A 23,888-nucleotide genomic window follows, 5' to 3' on the forward strand; every position below is an offset into this window, starting at 1 on the left:
AGAAAAGCTGTGCCAGGCCTCTGCACACCTTCTGTTCTTCCCTCTCATTAGGCCCCAGGGGTTGGGGGTGAATGTCCTAAGGCAGCACTCTGAATATGCCCAGAGACACACCCAGCCTGAAGTGCCATTTTTTCAACACAGGATTTGCCAGCCTTCCTTAGTAGCTGCCAATGTTTTCCTCCTCCCCTTTTGATATCCCTCACCAGATACTGGAGGAGAAAGGGAGGGGGAACACAAACAACAACCATGAGAAGTTGGAGTGGGAAGGGGTGTCATGAAGTGGCACTCTTCATATGCCCAGAGAACCACCCAGTTCTAGACACTGTCAGTTTTGCAAGCGGCTCTCCTTTCAGCAGCAACAGTCACTCTCCTTTCCTGTTTTGATTTTTTTTTTTTTTTGCCAGTCACCAGAAAAAAGGGGGTTAGGGAAGGTCACAAGTTAGATCTGGGACCAGAGGGAATGGGAGCAAATGTCTTGAAGCAGTACTCTGCACGGTTCTAGGCGTATATTAATCTATTAATCTCTTTGTATTGTTTGCCAACATGCCGCAGCAGCACACACCAATGGAGAGGGAACACCAGTGAGGATACAAGTGAGGCATGACTGTCTTGAGGTGCACTCTGCACAAGCCTAGAGAGCCACCCTGTTTGAGGCACTATCATTTTCATAGCAATTCTGTAACACTCCTTGGTAGCAATTCCACCGTCTTGTTTTCCCTTTGTGCATTTCTGATCAGACAGCCAACAAAACAAAACAAGGCTGGAGGTGGGGCGAGAAAAAACTACCTCCACAAAAGAAAGGGGATAGGGCTGCGAGCCCGGAGGCAGCCTTCTGCACATGCTTAGAGAGCTACGCAGGCCGTGGCACCGTCATCTTTGTGACACTGGTCCTCTTTCGCGGCAACTGCCCATATTTTCCTTTCCCCTTCCGGTATTTCCCGCTAGTTACCCGCCACACGCACACGGTCCCCCCTGAAGAGGGAAGCAGCCGCGGGCGTCTGGAGGCAGCGCTCTGCACGTGCCCCAAGAGCCGCGCAGCTCGAGGCGCCGCCGCCACCCCGCGTCCTTCACGCAGCAGCCCACCGCGGCTGTGTCCGTCCGTGCGCCCGTCCCCCGCTCGCTCGCTCGCTCGCTCCCTCCGGCCCGGCCCGGCCCGGCCTTCCCCGAGGGCTGCGCGCGGCGAGCGGGACCCGCGGGCGCCCGGGCTCGCGCGGCCGTCCCGTGATGCTCCGCGGCGGGCGCTCCTCGCCTCAGCCCTCCGGCCTGCCTTCCCGGCATGCTGCGCGGCCGCCTCAGCCTGACTAGAATCAGGGCCGCCGCCAGCAGGAGGAGCCGCTGCCGCCGCCGCCGCCTTCGCCCTCGCCCTCGCCCGCTGCGTGTGAGGCAGCAGGAGCAGCGCCCGCCGCCGCCGCCGCCGCGCCCGAGGAGCAGCGCGCCCGCCGAGCTGTCGCCCCGTCCCGCCTCGCCTCGCCTCGCCCCGCCCGGCCGCTCTTCCCCTCGCCCTTAGTCATTCTCTCCCCGGGGCCGCCGTTCCCCGTCTCCCCGTCCCTTCCCTTCCGGGCTGCCGCCGCCGCCGCCGCCTCAGCCCCGCGCCGCTTCCCCAGCCGGCCATGCCGTCCCGGGCAAGGTAATGAGCCGCAGAGCCCCGGGGTCTCGGCTGAGCGGCGCTTCTTCCTCCGGCACCAGGCAGCACTATCACCCGCGGAGCTGGAATGACTGGCAACCCAGGTGGGCGCGGGGCAGCGCGGGGGCGCGGGCCGGGTGTGGGCGGCGCGGCCTAGGGGCTGGCAGCGGGCGGGCGGGCGGGCCTCCCCTCGGCGCGGGGGCGGCCAGGAAGGGCCTGACGCGAGGGGGGCGCCCGTCCCGTCCCGTCCCGCGCGCGGGGGGGGGTAATTAGGCGGCCGCCTCCGCTCCCCCTCGCGGCCCGGCCACCGAGCGGCCCCTCAGCGGGCTGGCTCTCCGCCGGGGCCTAGTGCCGAGAGCCGCGCGGGGCTCGGGGGGCCTGGTCGGAGGCGGCGGGAGGAAGGCTGGGGAAGCCCCGGCAGAGCCCCGCCGCGGCCTGTGCGGAAGGCCGAGAGGAGGTGCCGCCGCCGCGAACTGCCGCCCTCCGGCTCGTGCTGCTCTGCGGGGCCTAGAGAGGGGGCGAGCTGGAAGGCTTGTCCTGCCCCGTGCATGAGGCTTGATAGGAGGCTGGGTGGGTCGTGTACACGTTGCTCCTTCCCCGCCCGCGAATGTCTCGAGGACAGTGCTTGTCGTCCCGTGTTGGTGAATGAGGGTTGGGGCGTGTGTGTGTGTGTGTGTGTGTTGTGCGTACGCAGCCCCCCTTATTTTTCTTCTCCCATCTTTCCCCCCCAGAGGCCTACGGGGAGCGCGAGCACGAGTGCCTGTGCTGTGCTCGTGGGTGAAGTTTGATCTGGGGGAGGGGGTTGTGTGCATGGAGCTCCTTTTTGGCTCCTCGCTTTTCTTCTCCAGACCCTTTCTCTTATTTATTTTTCGCCCCCCACCCCACATACTAGTGCGTGTCTCTACGGAGACGTTGGTTCCGGGTGTGTTTGTGCTGAGTGCAAGCTTGCTTTCGTTCTTCCTCTCTGTGCGGGAAATGCAGTACAGCGAGTAGAAGGAAGCTTCCGTGCTTAGTACTTTAAGCCTTCTGCTTTCTGGCATTGCGGGAGGAGGAATGGTGGGGAAAAGTACTGGGAGGGAAGCGTTTTGTAAAAATATTATTTATTTATAGGAAATTGGTGTGGGATGGGGGTGAAAGAATGCATGAGAGAAATGCTAAGGGCTGTGCTGTTCCTGCTAGGATGGGGTGTGAAAGATGGGCCTGCTGATGATGTTGGATTGCAACTCCCATCAGGCCAAGCCAGCAAAAGCGATTAGTGAGGGATGACATGAGTTGCATACCTGGAGGGCTGTTTTCCATCCCTCAACTAGGTGGCCTCTGGGTATTTTTCTAATCTAGGTGTGATTCTACAAAACAGTATTTGTATGTTCATGTGTAGCTGCTAATTAAAAGTGGTTCTTAACACATTTGATGAAGTAGTCACTAGTTCAGAAAAGTTACATTACAACAATGTCTTTAGAAGTGTCACAGGACTGTTTTGCTTCATCGGAATAACATAATATCTTTGGAAATATGAAACATTTATATATTCAGGAGTCCATCTCCACATCTCAGTCCCATTCTCCTGCAGTGCTACTTCCTTTGATCATTAGTGTATCTTGGGATTTTAAGATTCATTTTACCTGAATGCTGTAATCCATTGGGATAATTTCACAGTATTCTTGAATAGCAACTTTGTTGCAAGGGTGCTAACTTGTAACTTGTTAATACCTTTCTAGAAGGGAGGAAGGCTGGGGGGGTGTCACTGTCAAGAATCTGACAACAGCCCAGAAATCTGGTGTCTAGTTCCTATTTGCATTTTTAGCTAAAATGACAGTGTTTGATACCAAACTCTTAAATGTGCTGTTTCTGGGATATTTAACATAATGCTAAGTTTTACACAGAATGATCTAGTTTTTCAAATTGGTAATGATGGTTGCTCTGATATATTCTGAGGACTTAGATACACCGTCCATTTTTTAAACTTCAAACACATGTTGTCATAGAAGTGTGTATTGGATGTCTACATTTATATTTATATTAAAGAAATGGCTGTTTAAATTTCATACACATGGATGCTTCTGATAACAAGTCAGTTCAACATTTTCAAGAGTGCAACAGCAAAACAAGCACCCCCTAAGTTTTGCATGTGTGTGAAACATCCATTTTGTTTTGTCAAGGATGAAAGTACCAGGTATCATCATGAAGGGCAAAGAAATGTTTACATTAAGTTAGCTAGGAATGAACAGGTATGAGCATGGTCAGTATATATCATCATTACTGTGAAGAACACACATTGCTATCCTACTAATGTCTGCCCTGGAAAGCCCCTTTAGTTTCCTAAGGGCTTGGCATATGGCATGCGAAGTTGTTCAAGAAATGCGTGATAGTGGCCGCATGGGTTTGGTTTTACCTCATCTCCTTGACTCTTAGGATTTTCAGTAGCATTCATTTAGCAGTGTAATAGTTGGACTATTAAGCTGGGACTAAGGCAGCCTTAGGTGGAGCCTCTTATCCATGGAGCTCATTGAAAGAACTCCAACCATAACCCTCAACCTATCCTCAAAGTTGTCATGAGGATGAAATGGGTCAGGGAGAACAATGTAAGCAGCTTCAAGCTCCTTGAAAGAAAGCCATAAAGTGCATGAAATTTGGCACAGTGCTTGGAATAAAACTTCTGGGGTGAAGTACACTCTAAATAAAATGCTATAGATGGTTGAAGTTCGGATGGGAAATGAAAATCTTAGAAGCTCATTTGTAAAGGCTTTAATATAACCACTGGTATTTCTTGATGAGAAGACCTGCAGGCCATATCACACTGCCTTTTCAAGTTCCTCCATTTCAAAAATGGTTTGCCAAGCAATGTGGTTGATACTGTATGAGCAAGACAAGTCCAAAGCCTCTCTGTGCATATGGAGCTTGTACCTGGAACCTAAAAAAATATATTTTACAGATTCTAGGAATTGCTTGTGAAACATTATTTGGATGCCTTTAAATCTCTAAATTCATTTCAGTTTTAGGGACTCTTTTCTGAAGCAAAAACTAAAACCCACCAAAAACAAACCAACCAACCTGCCCCCCCCCCCATGGTAGCTGTGTTATGCAGGATGGAGGAGAATAATTCTGAATTCCTTTGATCAAATCAACCTACATAATACAAATATCTAGGCTATGCCATAACATTCTAATATAGCATATTTATAGCACATTCATTGCCTCCAGGTATGTGTGCATAGAACTTCAGCTTTCAAGAACAGAATTTCTTGGTCTAAGTTGGTCTGAAATTCTGGGACTCTGTCATGGTATGCGTTGCAAGGATATGATGTTGCTTTTAAAACCAACATAACAGTTAAACTAGAGGACCGGGCATTACAAACTAAGGCAGTAACTGTGGTTAAGGGGATGATATTAACATCTTTTTGGGTAGCTGAAAGAGCAAAGATGCAATTTCACTTGTTCCTGTACATTAATGATGAAAAGCCAAACTACAGGCATTGCATCAGTTAAATTGGGTTCACACCATAACTGAAAAGACACTTGAAAAAAATCATAAATGTGACAAACCAAACAATGTCAGCTAGTTTGCAGTTGTTTAGAACCAATTTTATCCCTTCAGTTAACATGAATGACACTGCTAAGGAACACACAGCCTTCCAGTTTGAATGTATGACAGAGAGTTTTCCCAGCAACAGACACAATATAAATTGTTAGCCAATCCCATGCTGCCCTCAGCCAAACAATGTGCATAGGGTCCGATCGCCCAAACCTAGCTACAAGTAGAGGAAGAGCCGCAGAGCAATGACAGAGCACTTGCTTTTATGTGGAAGGCCTAGCATGATGTGATGGGAGTGGGAGAGGCTTCCGTCTGAAACCCCAGACAGGCCCTGCTGCGTAGCAAGATGGACCCATGGTCTAGCTTGCTCAGCTTGAACTTTGTTGTTTTAAGGGGAGAAAGGAGCATCTCACATTTGTGCCAGGTTTAATGAAGAGGTTGTTTTCCAGGTTAATGGTTGTATGTTCCAAAAATAAGCTTTCTGAGAGTTTCTGTTCTCAAGAAAATGAATAATGATGTTCCTGAGGACATTTGTCACACATTTGATACTTTAATAAATTCTTCAGTCACACATTTTATACTTGAATAAATTATCTATTTGGTGCTAGTTTTCGGATTCTAGCCTTTTTTTCCTCATGTCACCCTTTTTCATTTTCAGCAAGGAGGACCTTCTGGGCTCTTCTTGAATCAAAGGGGAAAAAAAGCACTCATCTATGAATTAAAACAAAGTATGTGAAGGAAAAATTTCCTTTACTTAAAATCTGGGGCAAGTATCATGTTAAATAAAGCTTTAAAACTGTCCCCTGAACTTTAGAGCTTCTTAATACAGAGTTTAACTGGAATGGCAAACTAGGCAGTTTCTGTATCTGAATTTCTGTGGTTGCGCAAGATAACAGTTCTTTGTTAAACTAAGCTATGATTTTATAAGAAATGTAGTTTCATGATCCATTTTTGTTAGCTTCTGTGAATACTGTGTTCTCATGACTTGATGCAGCATCATTTTTTCAAGTGCCATTAATCAAGCTTGAATTGAAATATTCTCTAAAATCTTTCTGCAGTCTTGCTGGATTTTCTGATCGGGGGAAAAAGCATTAATTATCGGCAGACCAGTTTCTGTGAAATAAGACAAAGTTCTTTGTAACCTTTATTATGTTGGAGAACTGCTATAAAGTGCTGTGTACTGCTGTCAGGATGAAAAAAATGTAGTGCATCAGAATGTTAAAGCATCAGTAGGAAATTGTTGATACCTGCTGATTATAGAAACATTACTGTATAAAGGAATTTTGGCAGCAGGTTAGACAGATAATATGGAATATCTTGGATTAACTGAACCATCTTAGCTTGGTTGGAAATGTGTATCAGGTAATTAAAAATAAGAATGGACACAGTTATAAATGTTTTGGTAGGTTTTAAGACAGGACCTGGAAAATTGCTGATATTCTAGAACTTCTAGTGTTTGGTTGCTTTATGAGCAGAGATTCAAATGTATAAGCAAATATAGGGTGCATTCAAATACAGCATTAGAACTTAGAAGAGTGAGACCTGAGGAGTATCAGGCTCCTCACTTCCCTTGCAGAATACTGTTAATAACGTAAAGTCATAGTTTGCTGCAAATTCTAGTTTGCTATTTCATCTGAACCAGTAAGGTATGCTATGCCACACCTAGAGGAAAAGCTGTTAACTTGGTGACTTGATCCTGTCAAGTCATCCTGTTGTGACCCCCTCAGAGGTCCAAAGCTCTTCTGCTTTCTGTACCTATCCAGGTTGGGCTGATGGTGCCAAGCTGGCAAAGCTGCTGCAAAATAATACAACAGAGAGTTGAGGTTAAAAGATTCCAACCAGTGTTTAAGAGTTACAGCTATGACAGTCAATATGAATTTAGTTTGATGTATTATGGGCTTCATCTCTTTTCTGCACCTCTTGAGAACCTCATGGAGCTTGCAGGCCTTTACTTGTGGTCTCTTCTCTTTTGGATTTACCTGGTTTGGGTTGTGGAATAAAAATAAGCAACCAAAATAACATTTTTTATTTTTGCTGTTTTACTCTTGAAGGCCCAGTACTGCTCTTATTTGGTTTTAATGTGGCTAATTAGAGTCAGTGGTCATTTTGTACACTAGTAGCACAATCCTATGCATGTTTTGATGGGACCCCTGTCAAAACCTTTTTTGATCTGTGGACTGCAGAAATGACCTGGGCAGTTGACCCAATCACTCTTGAGTACCCTCCCTGAAGTAGAACTTGTATGGCTTCATGGTATGCTGTGGTGCTGACAGTAATGAAGCAATATAGGAGATGAAGAAAAATCCCTAAGTGGATGTGATCAAATATTGGTGTGTGCATATGGTCGTGTATATTTGGGGTGTCGAAGAAGCAACATTTTGATATTTTGCTGCCTCTGGCAAATCCCTTGTGTGCCAAACAGTTGAGCTTTTCAGAGTTGTCTTGCACTCATTATGTGCTGATGTTAGGAATGCGGTGATTCTATCTGAGGCCTGCCGTAATATACTTGCTAGACATTTTCAAGATAAAATCTCTTTCATGTGTTGGGACTTAGACTTTAGTGTTGCAGCAGATGAATCAGGTGAACTATCTGGAACACTGTTTCATCCTGGGTTTTTTGGGTGAATTTTGGTTGGTACAGCTTGAGGGTGTTGACAAGGTGCCTGGGCAAAGTTTTGCAGCCACTGCTGTGTTGGATTCTTGACCCTCTTAGCTTATAAAAACTGGCAAGGAAGGAACAGGGAAGTGATCAACGCACCCTTGTGAGAGGGGAGGCTCCCAGCCTTCCTGAAAGAGATCATGCTGACACCTCTTCCAGTGAAACCCTCTCTGGACCTGGAAAACTGTAATAGCTTAAGGCAATGGCAAATATTCCTGTCCAAGGAAAGATCCTTGAGCGAGTGGATGCCTTCGGCTCTAGATGTTCTAGGATGAGATGAGTTATCTGGATCTATATCAGTCCGGATAATGGATTGGCATCGTTTCATACCACTGTCTTGGTTTAGGCCAGGTTTTGGCATGGACATAGCCAAAATGTCAGTACAATTATCTTGGTTGGTTGAAAGGTGATAGAATGTGAACTTGTTAATCCTCCCTGATCTTTAGGTGGTTTTCAACTCTGTTGGCCATAGTATCCTTTTGGGATGATTTTCTGGGTTGGGCAGGAAATACTGCATTGCAGTGGTTTCACACTTACTTGAATGGCAGGCACCATGAGGTGGTGCTAGAGGAATGTTGCTCAAACCCATAGAAGACTAACAGATTGAAGATCTTTCCAAACAATACTATGATACAGCTAGTGGTTCTTTTGACTGAATGGATGGTGCTCATTTTTTTCTAGATGGGGTTGTACTCCCTCTGAAGAAGGACGTTCATAGTCTGGGAGATCTGGAGCCATATTTGTCATTTGTTTGTTTGCCTACCTAAACCTCTATTTGGACAGGGGTAACCTGTCACCTCTGCTCTAGTAACCTTCAAAATAGATTGCTGCAGTTTGCTCTCTGTGGGGCTTTCATTGAAGATTGTTCAAAAGCTGCAACGTGTACAAGGTGCCATGGCCTGATCGCTAACAGGGACAAGATGGTCCAAGCATATAATACTGACACTGGCCCCTTGGACTGATACACAGTGCTGCTAGCTTTAACGAGATCATGATGGTAGTGCCTGAAGTAAGATACCACTACAGTAAGCTCATCCTCTATGGCTCTTCTCCAAGTGCCACCTCTGAGGGAGGCCTGGGAGGTGGCAGCTTCTCCTCAGCTGTGGAATGAGCTCCCCAACGAGGCCTGCCTGGCACCAACATTTATCTTTTCAGTGCCTAGTTAAAACATTCTTCTACTCCCAGGCATTTGGCAGTACATAACAGGTTTTAGATCAGACCATGGGATATTGTGGTCTCTGATGTTCATTTATGTTTGTAGCTAAACTGTTGTTTAAATTGTACTTAACACATGTTGGGGAATGCTAGTGGTTGCAGGACTTTCCCTGGCTGAGCATGCATAGGATCTCCCACTTAGCTACATAGGGTTGTGCTGTTAGTAATGTAGATTGAGAGCCTGTCGAAAGACAGGCTCTGGTACTAAGGTTTAAGGTTTCTGTAGTCATTTGCAGAATCATATGCTTTCTATAACTGGTATGTGTGTGTTGCAGTTGGAAAATTGCTTGACAATCCTGTGCATTTTTGGTTCCTTGTCTACATTATATTGTTCAAGCAGAATGTTATGGTAGGAATCCTGTACCACTTCCCTGAGAGTAAGCCCTATTGAACTTAGTAGGACCTCTGAGTTGATATTACTGAGTTGACATTATACATTGTTGTACTGTATGCTTTTGTCATACCATCTAATGCAGCCTTCCCAACCACTAGAAATGTTGAACTACAGCTCCCATCATCCAGGGCATTGCTCTTGCTCTGCTTTTTTTCTGTATTAGTAATATCAGCCTGTTATGTAAGAACTATTACATAGTTTTTACATGCTCATTCTTTTTCATGGGCATAATTTAAGGAACTATGTGATTTGATTTGGGATAGCATTAAGAAACTATTTAGAGAAATGTGTCCCATCCTAAGATTTTTATTTAATAAGTCATAATGCATTTGATGGCCATATAGTTTTGTCTAAGCAAGACCCCCATGAACCGAAAGTGGCATGAAAGTCTAAATATCAATACTGGGGCATGGGTGCCAGTGTGACCTTAAAATAGCATGTGAAAAATGACTGCTGCTTTTGCATGCGATTTTTCAGGTCCCAAGATACTGCATGCAAAGTGCAGGGCTACTAGCAAAGCATGCCCTGTTGAGTAAAAACAGCTGGAAACGGATATGTAAAAACACACCAGTTCACCTATGGAGTGTGGATTTGTGGACGCATATGCTGACATGTAGATAAGAGTTGGCATGTAAGCTGGTGCTACCTCTTTCGTGGAACATGACCATTTTTTAATGACAATGCTAATGGTTTTATACCTTTTGCATTTGTTGGATCTTGCTCACACATTGAGTGCAATCAGTAGAAAGATAGGTGTGTTTGAACACCCTTGAAATATTAGGACTCATCACATCTATTTTTATGTTGCACCTGACTGAGGGTTGCTGCTCATAGGCTACTAATCTTTTAATTCTTTTGTACATTGGGCCATGAAGGGGAAAGTGATGCCATTTGGGAGCATTTTTTTCAGAGGGAGTTTCCATTTTATTTAATTGTGACACCTGTCCATGGTATTTTGTGAGATGTCCTTGGAGAGTTTTGTTCCCTGCACTTCCGTGCCCCTTAGGATACTTAAATTTTTGGTGTGTATATTGGACACATCATGGGAAGAGGGTTGTAGAAATACTAGCCTGTGCTTTAGTTAATATATTTAGAAAATGCTGATTGTAGGAAGTGAGCATGAAGAAGAGTTTCAAAAGAAATAAAAAGTTTTAAGTCCAGCTGCATAATATCTTTGACAGCAAGTCGAGGATGGAAAAATCCTAGGTGCTTGGTCATCTTGTCACCCAGGAATTACAGAAATATATTTAGCTTGGCTCTCAGCAGCTAAGTCTTCAGATTCATCTGGGGGTGCATCTGTCATCTTTCAATCACAGGTTTCTCATTACCACCCATCCAGTGTAGTTTATTTCTTGTGGCTTGTGCAATTCTGGCTCAGAGCTGGAATCATCTACAACTGGAAAAAAATACTGGCTCTTAGCAGTTCAAAACATTTCCCTATTCAGAGATTACCATCCAGTGATTCAAAGTTTTGTTTCATGAATTGTTGAGAGAGCTTCAGGTATTGGGTGGTATAGAAATATACTAAATACACTTCTTTGCCTTAAACTCCTCTTGACATAATGCCATAGATGAAGGTGGTACTTGTCATAGTCTTATTACTGGGGACTTTTTTGGTTACATTTGAATGTTACACATACAGAAATAGGTAATGTTGCCTTAAGTTCATGCTGCTTCTTTACATGAAGGTGTTTTTAAGAAGCAGACACTTTGATAAGTGGTTAGTGTAAACTTACCTTATTGTAGAACTTCATTCTAAAGACATGCAAAAACAGCAATACAGTCAGACAAATAGTTTGCTTGGTTATTTTGAATTATAATGTGAATTTTAGCTTTTCTTGCTGCTGTTTGTCATGAATTAAAGCTCTTGATTCTACTTTCCCCTTCTATTTCCTCCTTTTATACATCCTTCTCTTGGCAGCTGCTAATTTTTGCTTTTTGAGACATTTGCCTAGCTTATGCATTGCTCGAATCCTTCTATCTGCCCTGTACCTGTATAGTCTCAGTAGCTTGGACAAACCAAGCAGAGAGACTTGGGATGAGAGCTGTTCACTTAACTGGACTTGAATGGGCAATTATGACCCATTGGCTTCACAAAAGATTATTTCCTGGTGAAGATGAAAACTGCTAGAACTGGCTAATGGATATGGGTAGCATCAGCTTCTTGCATTTTGGGATCAGCTTAGGGGCATGGCTGTGTAAACTGGTACTACAAGGACCTGCACTTCAGAGTTCACTACTACACCACAAGTGGGGTCATCCCTTTTCTTTCTCATTTTCATACTCTTCCTCACCCTCTCCCTGCCAACCCTTTTCTTTCTATATATCTCCCATTTTTTACAATATGGATAGACTAGATCACTGAACACAAGTAACATCTGCCTTTGGGTAGTGGTATTGTCTATGCATGTAAGAAAATAATTCAAAGCACTTAGTTCAAGTTGCGTTTGAGGTAGTCATATTGCATAGTACTCTACAATGCACAGTAGTGTATTTTCTCTCATATTGGAAAGTATCTGTTTAGTTTTGGTCTTTCCCCACTTTATTGTGCTTGTCTAGCTGGAGCCCAGTGTGTTTTTAAAACCCTTAAGTAAAATTGCATGTGAGAATGCCAAAATTTAATATTGTTATATTTTGAATCGAGACCCCCCCTGCCCCCCGATGTGTTCAGAAACAACATTTGCATCAGTCCACTCTGATCAGAGGGGCTTTTGGGTTTAAGATTTATGCTTCTTGAAGTGGAGCTATTTCTCACCAGTGGGCACAGTTCTAGTATTGAAATCATGAAACAACATGTTTAGATAGAACAAAAATTCTGCAGTTCCCAACCTGGCCTAGTCACTCATGCTTGTTGGAGTGTGATGAGAGATGTAGAATTTTTAAAATGTCTAAATATTTGTAGGATTGTGCTTTAATCATAGTGCTCATGCATGGTGAGCCTTTCTTCTTGGTTTGGATATAACAAATGATGGTTTATACTTAATTGCACAAGCCTCTGGCTCTTGAGATTGGGAAGAGGGGGGGAGGTTTTGAAAGCTTTAGTGGGTTTGAATTAATCACAGCTGTGTTGCATTAGAACCCTAAACTGTTGACGGTTTTTCATTAAAACAAGCCAGCTTCATAAACTGCTTTACAAGTTAAGCTTATTTCAACTGATCTTCAGTTTGGGTTCAGATGTAATGCTTAATTGCAATTATTCTAAGCAAACAAATACTTACAGGTGCCTCTCAGCTGAGCAGGAGGGGAAGGTGGTCTATGGGGAAGCATGCAAACCCAAGCCTCCCTGGGGCCTGTCCAATAATTGGTTCTAAATCAGATCATTAAGAAGCGTACCCAGTATTTATCATTGCTAAGCCGCAGTGAGGATTCATAAGTTCCACCAGTTACCACTGTTCTGCCCTTCCAACCTTTCTTGTCTGGAAATGGATATATGAAATTAATAAAGTCTGACTTTTTGAGTGCAGCTCCTAAAACATTTTTTTGGTTCTTGCAGAACTGATAATCCATCAGCTGACCAAGAGAATTTAAAATACTCTTCATCCAGAGACCGGGGTAGTTCTTCCTCCTATGGATTACAATCCTCAAATTCAGCTGTGGTGTCTCGACATAGACATGATGATATCAGAGTCCCCACTGACATACAGAATGAAGAAAAAGGTGATCTTCATATGTAAAAAAGAAGTGGAGGTTGTGAAAAATGAATGGGATATAGTCCAGCTGCTGCAGTGTGTGTGCAAAAAGGCAGTCCAGTATGTTTTACTGGATCACCTTGTGTTGAAATGGCAATATAGCGCTGATTTTTCTAGATAAAGGTGATCAAGCCAAGACTGTTTCATATTTAATTATCAAAGTGACTTCTCTTAGTATTTTCTTTTGAATGACATCAAGGTAATTTAAATATTATGATATAGTTATAGTCACATATCTAGTAAATGTGGAAGAATTTGCTAGACTTAAGCCTTTCTCCAAGCTTTTCCTATGCTGTACAGGGCCTTTTTAATGGAAAGTAATATTTCTGTTTTCTGGGTAGAAGAGATTATCAGTTGGATGTCATGATGCATATTTGTGACTGTGAGAGTTGGCCCTTCTTGTGGCACAGACTCTAGGTGTTCTCATTCTCTGGCTGATAAAAGGCAGACTTCAGAAGAAAGGCTGGCCTTGAGGTAGTCTAGGTTGATTTGCTCCAGAGATTGGATTCATGGTACAGTGTACTACAGTATATACTACAGTATTTCCTGGCTATTCTTACAGCTTCACCATAATTATTTTGATAAATCTTTACACCTGCCGTCTACCGTCTATGAGAAATCAGTATTAGTTCTTTATTTCAGGTGGGAGACTGAGAGAAATATTAAATGGCCTTGAGTTTGCTACTAAATTCTTATTTGGAATGAGATATGACCTCTAGGCTCAGTTTGCCCTGATACAATGTTAAACTGCATCCCTGGGTATCAGAAGCACCATCTCATTCTACACAAGACCAGACCTTGTCTGATGCTAACAAAAAGCCAGCCTGTTCCAGTCTGCTGCTGTGCAGACTAGACGAAGCGGGGTAAGAGAACCAGGAATGGGTATTTGGTTGGGAGGACCAAGAATTCTGGTGCTCAAAACAAATTCCTGGGCTCCAAATTCCTTGGTGTTGAGGGTGCTTTTGACACCTGGCCCTGATTGTTGGTTTCTAGTAAAAAAAGATCTGATTGAATAACCCTGAAGTTTGCCTATCCTTGTCATAATTACAGTGCACTTCTGAGAAAAGCTAAAATGACTTCAGTATCTTTTTTTCTAGGTGGCTACAGTGTCAATGGAGGATCTGGGGAAAATACTTATGGTCGGAAGTCGTTGGGGCAAGAGCTGAGAGTTAACAATGTGACCAACCCTGATTTTACCAATGTTCAGCATGGGAATCGTGCTTTAGTCACAAAAGACATGAGGAAAACACAGGGTAAGAATTGTGTTGGCCTGAAGGAGAAAAATTGAAACTTCTCTGGTGGCAAGGATTTTCCTCTTACAATAGCACCAACGCATGGTTGCCAAAATTAGAGCATATTACGTATTTGAGAGATGCAATATAGCTAACATTATGCATAATTGCATTATAGTTTATAATAAAGTGGTTATACTTAGGTCTGAAAATGTTGTAAAATTGGATCTTTGTCAGTTGTTGCAGCATATCCAATAGCAGGTTTGGATGTGCTTCAGAGGAAAAAGCTTCTAGCAAAGCAGCTGCAAGTTCTTTATTCACTAGTTTTGAGGAAAAGATAACATTTCTTAGACATAATTTGCTTCTTGGTGGAGGATTACTTTATTTAACAAGTAATTAAACTTGACACTTGTGTAGAAGTGTGCACACATGTAATATCTCAATTTCTAGAGCGATCATTGTCTTACTCTGATGAGTCTCGACTGTCAAATCTTCTTCGGAGGATTACTCGGGAAGATGACAGAGACCGAAGACTGGCTACTGTAAAGCAACTGAAAGAATTCATTCAGCAACCAGAGAACAAACTGGTTAAGTATCATGTGTCTGTCTTTTGTTAGCAACATCTCTATACAGTGTTCCCACATACGGTGAGATTGATCTCCCTTGGGAAGGGAAGAGAACGAAGGCTTGCCTGCTTTCCCATCTGCGGCTGAGCAGTTGCAGGATTGCATTCCATGCAATATGCCAGCCCTGTATATGACTTGCCTCATTGACTGTTTACAATATGAAGGAGGGACCCTACCCTTTTCCACCAGTAGTCCCTAGAGACATTGAAGTCTGGAGAGCACTGATCAAAGGCTGCCTGCTATTTGCACATTCCATTGATAAAGCAGCTCTTTGCTTCTCAGGGGAAGGAAAGGACTATTGCTTGGTGTCATTCTTACAACTAAAAAGACAAAACAGAGAAAGGGAGTAGATGGAAAAGGTAAAGGAGGGAGAGGAGTTCTTCAGTGCCAAAACAAGGTAGTTGACCATAAGCAGGCATTTATATATGTTTTGCACTGTGCTGCAGCGGCAAATTTAGAAGTGTGGGGTTCCTTCATGTTAGTCAGAGCCACAACCCAAGCCATACCTATTTCCAAGATTATGCAACCTATGATTATACAATAAAAATGAGCTTTGTCACTTTGTTTGAATTTTTGTTAAGTAGTGAATGTAAGATAAGGGTCTCTTTTTGAGGTGAAACAGTGACAGCTTCTAGAAGTTATTTCTTATCATTAATTCATAATAGGATAATATTTAAAAATTCATACCCTGCTTTCCAGCCAAAAAAAGCCACCAGAGAAGCTTACATGGAATTAATAAGGCAATTTCTGTCCACAGGCTTACTATCTAAAAACATGACATACAAGGGGAAAGGGGCAAGGAGGGAAGAGGAAAGAAGGAAACTCTGGTGCCAGTTACCCACACTTATAGAAACATATGTAGCTACATTCTATCAAGAGCAGCCGTCTGGACTGAGAGTCACCGCTTAGTTTTTTAATTTTCTGTGGCCTCCTCAACCTCCTAACTTTTTGTGGGAGGTCCTCCATGAGTTTTTAGTTTAGGGGTTCCAGTTCCTCAAAATATCCAGTAATTTTTTTATTGTGCTCTTATTGGATCCATGCTGAATCATGTGTCAAGTTGCCTAACTGAAGTAAAGGGAACTTAAGACTATCAGAAGTCATGGCTTACTTTTCCCATTGATTACCATGAATATAGTCCAGTTACAACATTTTTATTCCACCTTAGCCATTATTCCCCCAGTGGCATAGTTAACTGGGTTGGGGGTGGGTAGTTTTTGGAGCACCAAAGGCGAACTGAGCACATGCTGCTGAGGAGCAGAGGCTCGCCAGAGGAAAACGTGTGCACGCCTGATAGGTAGCTCCCAGGAACTGTTATAAAAACACCCCTGTTCTTAACCTGCTAAATTCAGGGCTCCAACATGGTGGCAGCTGCTAGCCACGAACCGGCAAAATTAAGTCTCTTGAGAGGCAGTGGGGGAAGGACCATGACCCTGGCTTCAGGGATCCAGCAACCCTTTGGTGGGCCCACTCCAAAATAAGTGGGGGCACTCTGACCCCCCAAGGGCCCCCTCCACTACATCCTTCGTTTTGTACTTGGCAGATCTCCCTTTACTGGTGTTTTTGCTTGAGTAGTAATAGTAACCTTTCTTCAACCAATAAATGGGGCAAAGTGTTTTCTCCCCTTATCTCTGAAAACAATAAAGAGGTATTACGGATACATTCAGATACGTTTGCTTTAAGTTAAGAACGTTTTAGCATTGTTTGCATCCTATATTAATACAGTGTTACAGCCGCACACAGCTCACATGTTGACTTTCAGCATAGCATACTTCCTGTCAAAGCTTCTTCTGTGTTTGCCTGCATATGTGAAAACAGAATATCAAGCCGTGGTGTTAACCCTTTAAGTGGCAAGGCAGGCTGGACTGAAATTTCAGTAGTAATTACTGTAAAACTCTGTGTGTTGACTATTGCAGGTGCTTGTTAAACAACTGGATAATATCTTGACTGCCATACATGATGTACTTAATGAAAGGTAAGTTGGAATCAGAGATACTTTTCCTGACTTTGGGCTGTTTGCATGTAATGACAGCCTGCTTTCAGAACATGGGTTTCTAGTGAGTATGCTGCTTGCCGTGCTTTCACCACTCCCTCAGTAGCACACAAAAGGTTTGAAGCATGATGTGATGTTAATCTCGAGGGGCGGCCAGCCAGCCATTGGGTTAACTGCTAGATTGTTTAGCCCTTAATTATCTAGTCCACATTTGGATGCTGCAGTGTACAGGCTCTGTGGGAGCTATGTGTGGGTTGTGTGCTAGAGTGGAGACAGCTGCTTTTTAAAGTGACTTGTTATGTGCAAATCAGGTTAGTGCGTGGCTGCCAGGGAATGTCTAGGCATCCGCAGGAGGGACACAATGAGGTTTATGCTAATAAAGGAAACTGGCAGGCCCTACCTGCTTATGGATAGCCTAGTCCAAAACCCATCCTTTTGGGGACTGAGGCCAGCTTAGTGAGAAGCTTTGGACTGTGGGTTGCACTGAGCCCTCATACAAATTCACATCTCAAGTGCCTTACTCTGGAGGTTTGTCTTCAATGTGAAGAAAGGCTGTTTTGCTGAATGTTTTCTCTGGGGTCAAGACTCTGAAACCTTTAGGGAATCAACCAATGTGCGCTTACCTGTTCTTGGCCCCTAATCACTGTAGGTTTGGCTTAGAGTGAGCTAACAAGTATGGGTCCCAGATCCCTATTTACCGTATCACACAGGATGGTAGGTTCAGGCAAATGAAGACGGAGCCGGGGATACCTCACTTGGACTCCAGGGGAGACTAGTCGACTCCACTGCAGTGTGGAAAGCCTCACTGTTGCTGCTGTCCGTCTGGCTCCCAGGTAGTTACTGGGATGACTGGAATGGCAGAGGAGGCAAGAAATGAGAGGTGGTGGCAGGAGGGTAAGCAGGTGCAAACTGGAGGCTCCTCCCTTCCGCTCCTGTCTCCATTCCAAGTGCAGCATTTACTGTATGGACTTGACAGTAGAGGCTTACCAGGCTGCTCCCCTGTGCTAAATCGATTCCCACTGGCATATTAGTATCTCTTCTTCCCTGTCGCTGGCTGACTCACAGCTGCTAGTGGGATTAGAGGAGCTACTAATATGTTGGCAGGAATCCATCGTTTGGTAGAAGAATGTGAATGAGAATATGTGGCGATATATGAATGTATGCATGTGTGAAACCATTGACCTGGTTCACATGTCACAGGTAAAATTCCCGAGTTATTTAATCTAAACATTGCTGGGGGTGGCCGGGGCAAGAACAACGTTCTACCTCCTGCATGCTTGTCAGTTGTACTTTCACTCAACCTAGGAATGGTTCATTCCTGGGTTGTTTCATGATAATGTGAGCCTGGAATTCTGAGTTGTGTATGGGCTAAAACACCCATAGTTAACCCAATAATTGCTTATGGTTTGTTGCTGGGCTAAATCTAGATCATTTAAACATGTATACAACTCAGTTTTCCAGGTTCACGTGTCATGAAACCCGGGAAGATGTTCCTAGGATTCTTAATTAAAATCACAATTGCACAGCTCAGGTGCTTCATTCATGGCTGCTGCAACTTATGAACTAAGTCATTGCATTGATTTGAGCATGCACACGTCTGTGCAAATAATGTGATAGTGAGAAACCTTTGTGTGTTTCTGGTTATATGTTAATGTCCTTAACGGGAAGTGATGACCAAATCATATGCACTGATTCAAGTCTTTATTGTCAGTATTAGATAAAGGTTTATTCCAAGTTATTCAACACTTTTTTTTCCCTCCTGTAAATGCAGCAGCAAATTGCTTCAGGAACTGAGACAGGAGGGAGCTTGTTGTCTTGGCCTTCTTTGTGCTTCTCTGAGCTATGAAGCAGAAAAGATCTTTAAATGGATTTTTAGCAAATTTAGTTCATCCACAAAAGATGAAGTGAAACTTCTGTATCTGTGTGCATCTTACAAAGCACTGGAGACTGTGGGAGAGAAGAAAGCATTTTCATCTGTAATGCAAGTAAGAATAAAAGTTAAATTGGAGTACTTCAGCTTTCAGATTGTGAATTATGTTTTTAAAATTAAGCAGAAATGTCAGCAATCTAGCATTAAAACTGTCTTTTTAAAATATTAAGTGTTATATAGTGAGCTTCTTGAAAAATGGTTTAGAATAGCTGTATTGTATTAGTCCTCTAGAATTCAGATGGGTCTTTTGCTAGAACCCGAACACAGAATTTTAAACTGTTTGTGCAAGGTTCCAAAACAATTGAGACTACATTCTGATCTATCAAAATGCTCTGTCAAAATGGTTGAGAGATATGTAGGTTTGAGGCGCATGTGTGTGTTATATATTTTCTCTCTTGTGTATGTAACTTTTTGCACTATGAAGTGCTTCAAACATTTGCACTGGAGTATATCTGCCTGTAAGTATTGTAACATGCAGGAAACAATTACTACAAGTTGGGAAATTAAATTCTGAAAGAGTGTACTACTCCCGTAAACAGTCTTTTCTTTTGCTGGCATCTTACAGATAAGCAAAAGAATAAGGAATGTGTGGGAATGGCAGAAGGAAGAACAACATATGATAGACATGAAAGCTTCAAGAGTGAAGGCTGAAAATTAGTGTTGGAATAAAATAAAGGGGCAAGTGAATTATCATATAAATTGAGCAGAAAAGCCGGAACAACCCCTGTGTTCTTTCTCTTGTATGGCCTTTTGGGACATGTGTGCTCTTTGTTTTCTTAAAGCTCGTCATGACTAGCCTGCAGTCTATCCTGGAGAATGTGGATACACCAGAATTGCTGTGTAAATGTGTCAAGTGCATCCTTCTCGTGTCCCGGTGTTACCCTCACATTTTCAGCACTAATTTTAGAGTAAGTGCTTTTGCTGCTCTTACTTTTCACTCAGTATAGACACACCATGTGTTCCAAGTGGATTAATTTTTTTGTATTGCTTTCCAAGGACACAGTTGACATATTAGTTGGGTGGCATATTGATCACACTCAGAAACCTTCTCTGACACAGCAAGTGTCAGGTAAGTCTGAAAAAATAAAATAACTTCATGTGATGGCCATATACATGTTCTGGTCTGTCTTCTGGATAATGAAGACTTAATTCTAATGTGTACCTTGCTTCATGTATGTGTTGAAGGAATGCTATTACTCATAAGGTTGCAGTTAAAAGTTCTGGACTATAAGATGACTAAGAAATTTCTTCCTATCCTAAAATACAGTGTGTTTACCATAATCCTGCCTGGTTTTGTACGTAGCAAAACTCAAATGATGTTCTGTTTCCCTAGAAACTAAACAATTATCTAAAATGTTTTTCTACCTTATTTGTAACTTGCTTTACTGTATACCTATTGGAAAGACAAATAACTGAAAGGTTTCCTAGCAGATTGGGAAAAATGTTGATAAGATGTTCCTTTACACAGTCTAATTTATTGCATCTTATATATTAAGAGCAATCTCACTTCGCTAAGTATTAGTCTTCATGTAGCTGGAGTAGTGCCATCCTCAAACAAAAGGTTTGTGGTGGGGAATCCCAGAATTTGCAGAAGGAAAAACAGATAAACAAATACTTCAGTGAGGTCCCCTTGAAAGCAGTTCACTGTGGTCTCAGTGTGCTTAGTGACCATGACTGCTGAGAGGGAAATACGGAAAACTGGCTCAGAGGGTTCGCCTAAATCCTGCACAGAGTAGAACATAGTTGTTCGTTGCAGGCTCCGTTTGCTGCATATTAAAATGTTCCCGCCCTCTCTAATTTCACTAATACAGCATCTTTGTGTTGTAATGCTTAATTAAATTAAGGTTGTATATGAAAGTAAGGTTGTGGAACTCTTGCAAGGTGGTGGTAACCTTTTATTTATTCTGTTAAAGATACACCATCCTCGTCTGTTTAAAATAGAATTCACTGTGACCATTCAGTTAGTGGATGTTTTTGTGGCTGTTTTTTGGTATGCTGTCACTTAGCCAGGATTTAATAAATTAATTAGTTTCTTCGTCCCATAGTCATGAAAGCATCACACAGATCAAGAGGCATGTTGTGTCCCGTACGGTAGACACTCTGTTCTAAGAGCTGCCTTACTTTAGGTGCTTCTGTTTGGCTACTGCATTCAACTTCATCTTAAGGTACTTAGGGCACATGCTGGCTGAGGCATGCTGAGAATTGTAAGCTTTTTCTGGCTAAAATGCTCAAGATTGTGCCCTTCATGTCTCAGTATGGATCACAGAAACTGTGTTTAGAAACATGATCCTTCATTTCTGTGTGGTTTGTGTATATTTTCAGATAGGTTACTATGCACTGCTTTTTAATTTCTGCATTTAAGAGGTGTAGGCTCTTTAAACTGTTTCTTGCATATATAGCTGGTGCAATGGAGTCTATATCATGTACAGTTTATTGGTGCCAGCTTTTCTGAAACTTAATTTTTATGTAATTTATTTCTAAGTAAACCAAACATACTGCATGTTTTTTGTTCTGATACTTTTTAATACAGGGTGGTTACAAAGCCTGGAACCATTTTGGGTAGCTGACCTTGCATTTTCTACTACTCTTCTGGGTCAGTTTTTAGAGGATATGGAAGCTTATGCTGAGGTAATAAAACATTGCCCTTGATAAATACCCGGAAAGGGGTGGGATATTGGGCATTGTCAGAACTGAAGGTCTTCTATATAAACTATGTTATATGTGTTATGAATGAAGAGAGGACTGAAATGCTTTATCATTGTTCAAATAATACTTCTGTAATGTCATCTTCTAGTGGTCCAGACACTTGGGTTCTCCCGCTCCATCTTCTTGGAGGTAGGCTCTTTGAAGAGAGACCTAGCCCAGGAGGTAAACTGGGAGGTACCTCTCACTTCTTCCTTTGAACCAGTATCTCCCCTGCCTCCGCAGTAGACAGTTGGAGCCTGGGAGAATACAGCATATTCACCTGTGCCGAAAGGATAATGATACTGGTGCAATGAGGGCTTCCAAGTCAGGGAGTGAAATTCCTATAGAAACCAGTCATTTTTATATTACAGCTCCTGTTTATGCAGTAATGGCTTCATGGCTCTTTGGAAGGGTTGCGTTTAAAGCAGTGTACCCCACTGCCCTTGCTGGGACAACCTGATTTACCCAGCTGTATATGAATGAGTCATACACAGACAGAAAACACGGAAAGTCTAGGGCAGTGATGGCAAACCTTTTAGAGACTTGAGTGCTAAAACTGCCACCCAAAACCCACTTATTTATCGCAAAGTGCCAACATTGCAATAAAACCTGAATACTGAGGTTTTAGTTTAGTAAAAACAACTCATACATTAACAGCTTTTGTCTTAAAGAAGAACACAGTAACAGAACTTTCAATGATACAAACAGCTTTTTATTCTCTTTGTTAAATCTTAGATATTAAATTTCAGTTTTTATAGGAAAACTCAAAGCTAAAATCTTGTGTTAATAAAAATGAATGTATTAAAGCTCACAGCCAGTCCAAGCAAATATCCTTGGCAGCGCACTGACCGGCCATGCGAAAGTTGGCATTAGAGTTGCGGCTAATGAGTTGCAGCTTGTGACAGCATCGCCTGGCGCTGTTGCTCCTTTCTGAGCATGCGCATGGCCCCTTTGTACGCTGTTATCTGATGCTCGGATGCTGGGGCAACTTGGCTCGCGTGCTGACGGAGAGGGCTCCGCAAGCCTGCTGTGGCACACATGCCATAGGTTCGCCACCACTGGTCTAGGGTCTTCTGCATCTTTGTATATTTTTGGTTGGCACAGTGCAGCCAGACCTAAGTATTACAGTGTCCAGTTATGGCCACCATGTTTTAAGAAGGGACAGGTTCAAAGAAGGCAACGAAGATGCTCAGGGGACTTGAAACTAAGTCCTGCAAGGAAATGTTGAAGGAACTGGGTATGTTTAGTCTTGAGAAGGGAAGACTGAGGGGGAGGCTCTGTCACATAGATGCTTCTTCTGTATCATTCAAATCTGTATGGCATTAAATAATGTGCTTAAGTTATAAGAAGGCAGATTTTGGTTGGACATCAGGGAAACTTTCTAACAGCAGAGCAGTCATGCAATGCAATCACATTCTTAATGAAGTAGCAGGTTTTCTGATGTTGAAGGTATTCAAGGAAAGACTGGATGGCCCTTTGTCAGGGATGCTGTAAACAAGATTCCTTCACTGGACAGGTGTTTCTACTCAAGGACACAAATGGCTCCATCCAACTCTGAATGAATCTCTCCTGTTAAAATACACAGCCTGCAGCTGCGACGTCAGATCTACAACACATGCTAACACTATTCTTCTTCATTTAGGACCTTGGTCATGTGGCTTCTGGAGAATCAGTTGATGAAGATATTCCTCCTCCTTCTGTTTCGCTGCCTAAACTAGCAGCATTACTTCGGGTTTTCAGTACAGTGGTGAGGAGTATCGGGGAGCGATTCAGCCCTATCAGAGGGCCACCAATTACTGAAGCATATGTAACTGATGTAAGGCTCACTGTTTGTTTTGTGCCAGTTTGTTTGCAAATCCATGGAAGTTAATAAGGACTTAACAGCAGCATGTTTCCAAAATTGGATAGAAAATTGATTTGCACTGTGCAGTCTTCTCTGTGCTTGTTGTTGCCTGGTACTTCATACCTCTCTCTCTACATCCACAAGGAGGCAGTTTCTTTTCCAAGGAAAGACTTAGCTGGGATTGGATTAAGATGTGCCTCCTGCTCTTGCCTGCAGCTATTGTGTTTGGAATGAAATTTTGTTACAGCTCCAGTTTCTAATGATTAATGTGGTGGTTTCCTACTTCAAGTAAATTGATATGTCATAGACCACTTCTGTCTTGTCTGATGATCTCTTAAGTACTTCATCTTACTTAGATGAAAACTGTTAGAAGCATAGACAGAACAGATTTGAGGAGGCTGGGTGTCATGTGAAATCAAATTATATGGTATTTAAGAACCGTTCTGTTTTCTGTTTCAACCACCAGAAA

General features: G+C 43.0%; 1 protein-coding gene across 2 annotated transcripts in view; it reads left to right on the top strand.

Moving 5' to 3' along the window:
• Nucleotides 1-1,466: 1,466 nt before the first annotated feature.
• Nucleotides 1,467-23,888, top strand: part of SMG1 (SMG1 nonsense mediated mRNA decay associated PI3K related kinase) — a 75,347-nt gene continuing 52,925 nt past the window's right edge. For both annotated transcript variants that reach the window (XM_044433855.1, XM_044433856.1), the window contains exons 1-10: nucleotides 1,467-1,728; nucleotides 12,918-13,081; nucleotides 14,211-14,366; nucleotides 14,796-14,932; nucleotides 16,885-16,943; nucleotides 18,733-18,946; nucleotides 19,674-19,799; nucleotides 19,888-19,960; nucleotides 21,422-21,519; nucleotides 23,219-23,392. In XM_044433855.1, coding sequence (XP_044289790.1) covers nucleotides 1,631-1,728; nucleotides 12,918-13,081; nucleotides 14,211-14,366; nucleotides 14,796-14,932; nucleotides 16,885-16,943; nucleotides 18,733-18,946; nucleotides 19,674-19,799; nucleotides 19,888-19,960; nucleotides 21,422-21,519; nucleotides 23,219-23,392 — 1,299 coding nt within the window. In that variant the 5' untranslated portion in view covers nucleotides 1,467-1,630. The remainder of the gene's footprint in view (nucleotides 1,729-12,917; nucleotides 13,082-14,210; nucleotides 14,367-14,795; nucleotides 14,933-16,884; nucleotides 16,944-18,732; nucleotides 18,947-19,673; nucleotides 19,800-19,887; nucleotides 19,961-21,421; nucleotides 21,520-23,218; nucleotides 23,393-23,888) is intronic.

Source organism: Varanus komodoensis, unplaced genomic scaffold (assembly GCF_004798865.1).
Source record: "Varanus komodoensis strain SLA01 unplaced genomic scaffold, ASM479886v1 scaffold26, whole genome shotgun sequence".
In the NCBI taxonomy this organism is placed as follows: domain Eukaryota; kingdom Metazoa; phylum Chordata; class Lepidosauria; order Squamata; family Varanidae; genus Varanus; species Varanus komodoensis.